This window comes from Fulmarus glacialis, unplaced genomic scaffold (genome assembly GCF_000690835.1).
Source record: "Fulmarus glacialis isolate BGI_N327 unplaced genomic scaffold, ASM69083v1 scaffold32402, whole genome shotgun sequence".
Classification (NCBI taxonomy): Eukaryota; Metazoa; Chordata; class Aves; order Procellariiformes; family Procellariidae; genus Fulmarus; species Fulmarus glacialis.
This window is the reverse complement of record NW_009200279.1, coordinates 1-355: the sequence shown is the minus strand read 5'-3', so window position 1 is coordinate 355 and position 355 is coordinate 1. Positions and strand designations below refer to the sequence as shown.

The following is a 355-nucleotide window of genomic DNA, read 5'->3' as shown; positions in this document are numbered from 1 at the left end:
TCCTCCCCCCACCGGCGGAGCCAGCGCGGCAGCAGCCCAGCAAGCGCCGGAAAAGGAAGATGTCGGGGGGCAGCACCATGAGCTCTGGCGGGGGAAACACCAACAACAGCAACAGCAAGAAGAAGAGCCCAGCCAGCACCTTTGCCCTGTCCAGTCAGGTACCTGTAAGCATCCCGTTTCCATTCTCTCTTCCTCCCCCGGGGTGGAGGGGAGGGCTCCCTGCCCCAGCCCCCGGGAGTGGCTAGGGGGAGACCCCGGGGACTGCCTGTCCGAGCCCCCCCAGCTCTCTCTGGTTGATGGGGAGAAGGAGGGGGTGTCCCAGCTGCCTTCCCTGAGCTGCTTTGCTCCCCTGCAA

At 65.9% G+C, this 355-nt stretch overlaps 1 protein-coding gene across 1 annotated transcript in view; it reads left to right on the top strand.

Moving 5' to 3' along the window:
* The window catches only part of LDB1 (LIM domain binding 1), a 3,530-nt gene extending 3,285 nt beyond the window's left edge, over positions 1-245 (top strand). The window contains exon 9 of the mRNA XM_009573554.1: positions 7-245. Coding sequence (XP_009571849.1) covers positions 7-245 — 239 coding nt within the window. The remainder of the gene's footprint in view (positions 1-6) is intronic.
* The last annotated feature ends 110 nt before the right edge of the window (positions 246-355 follow it).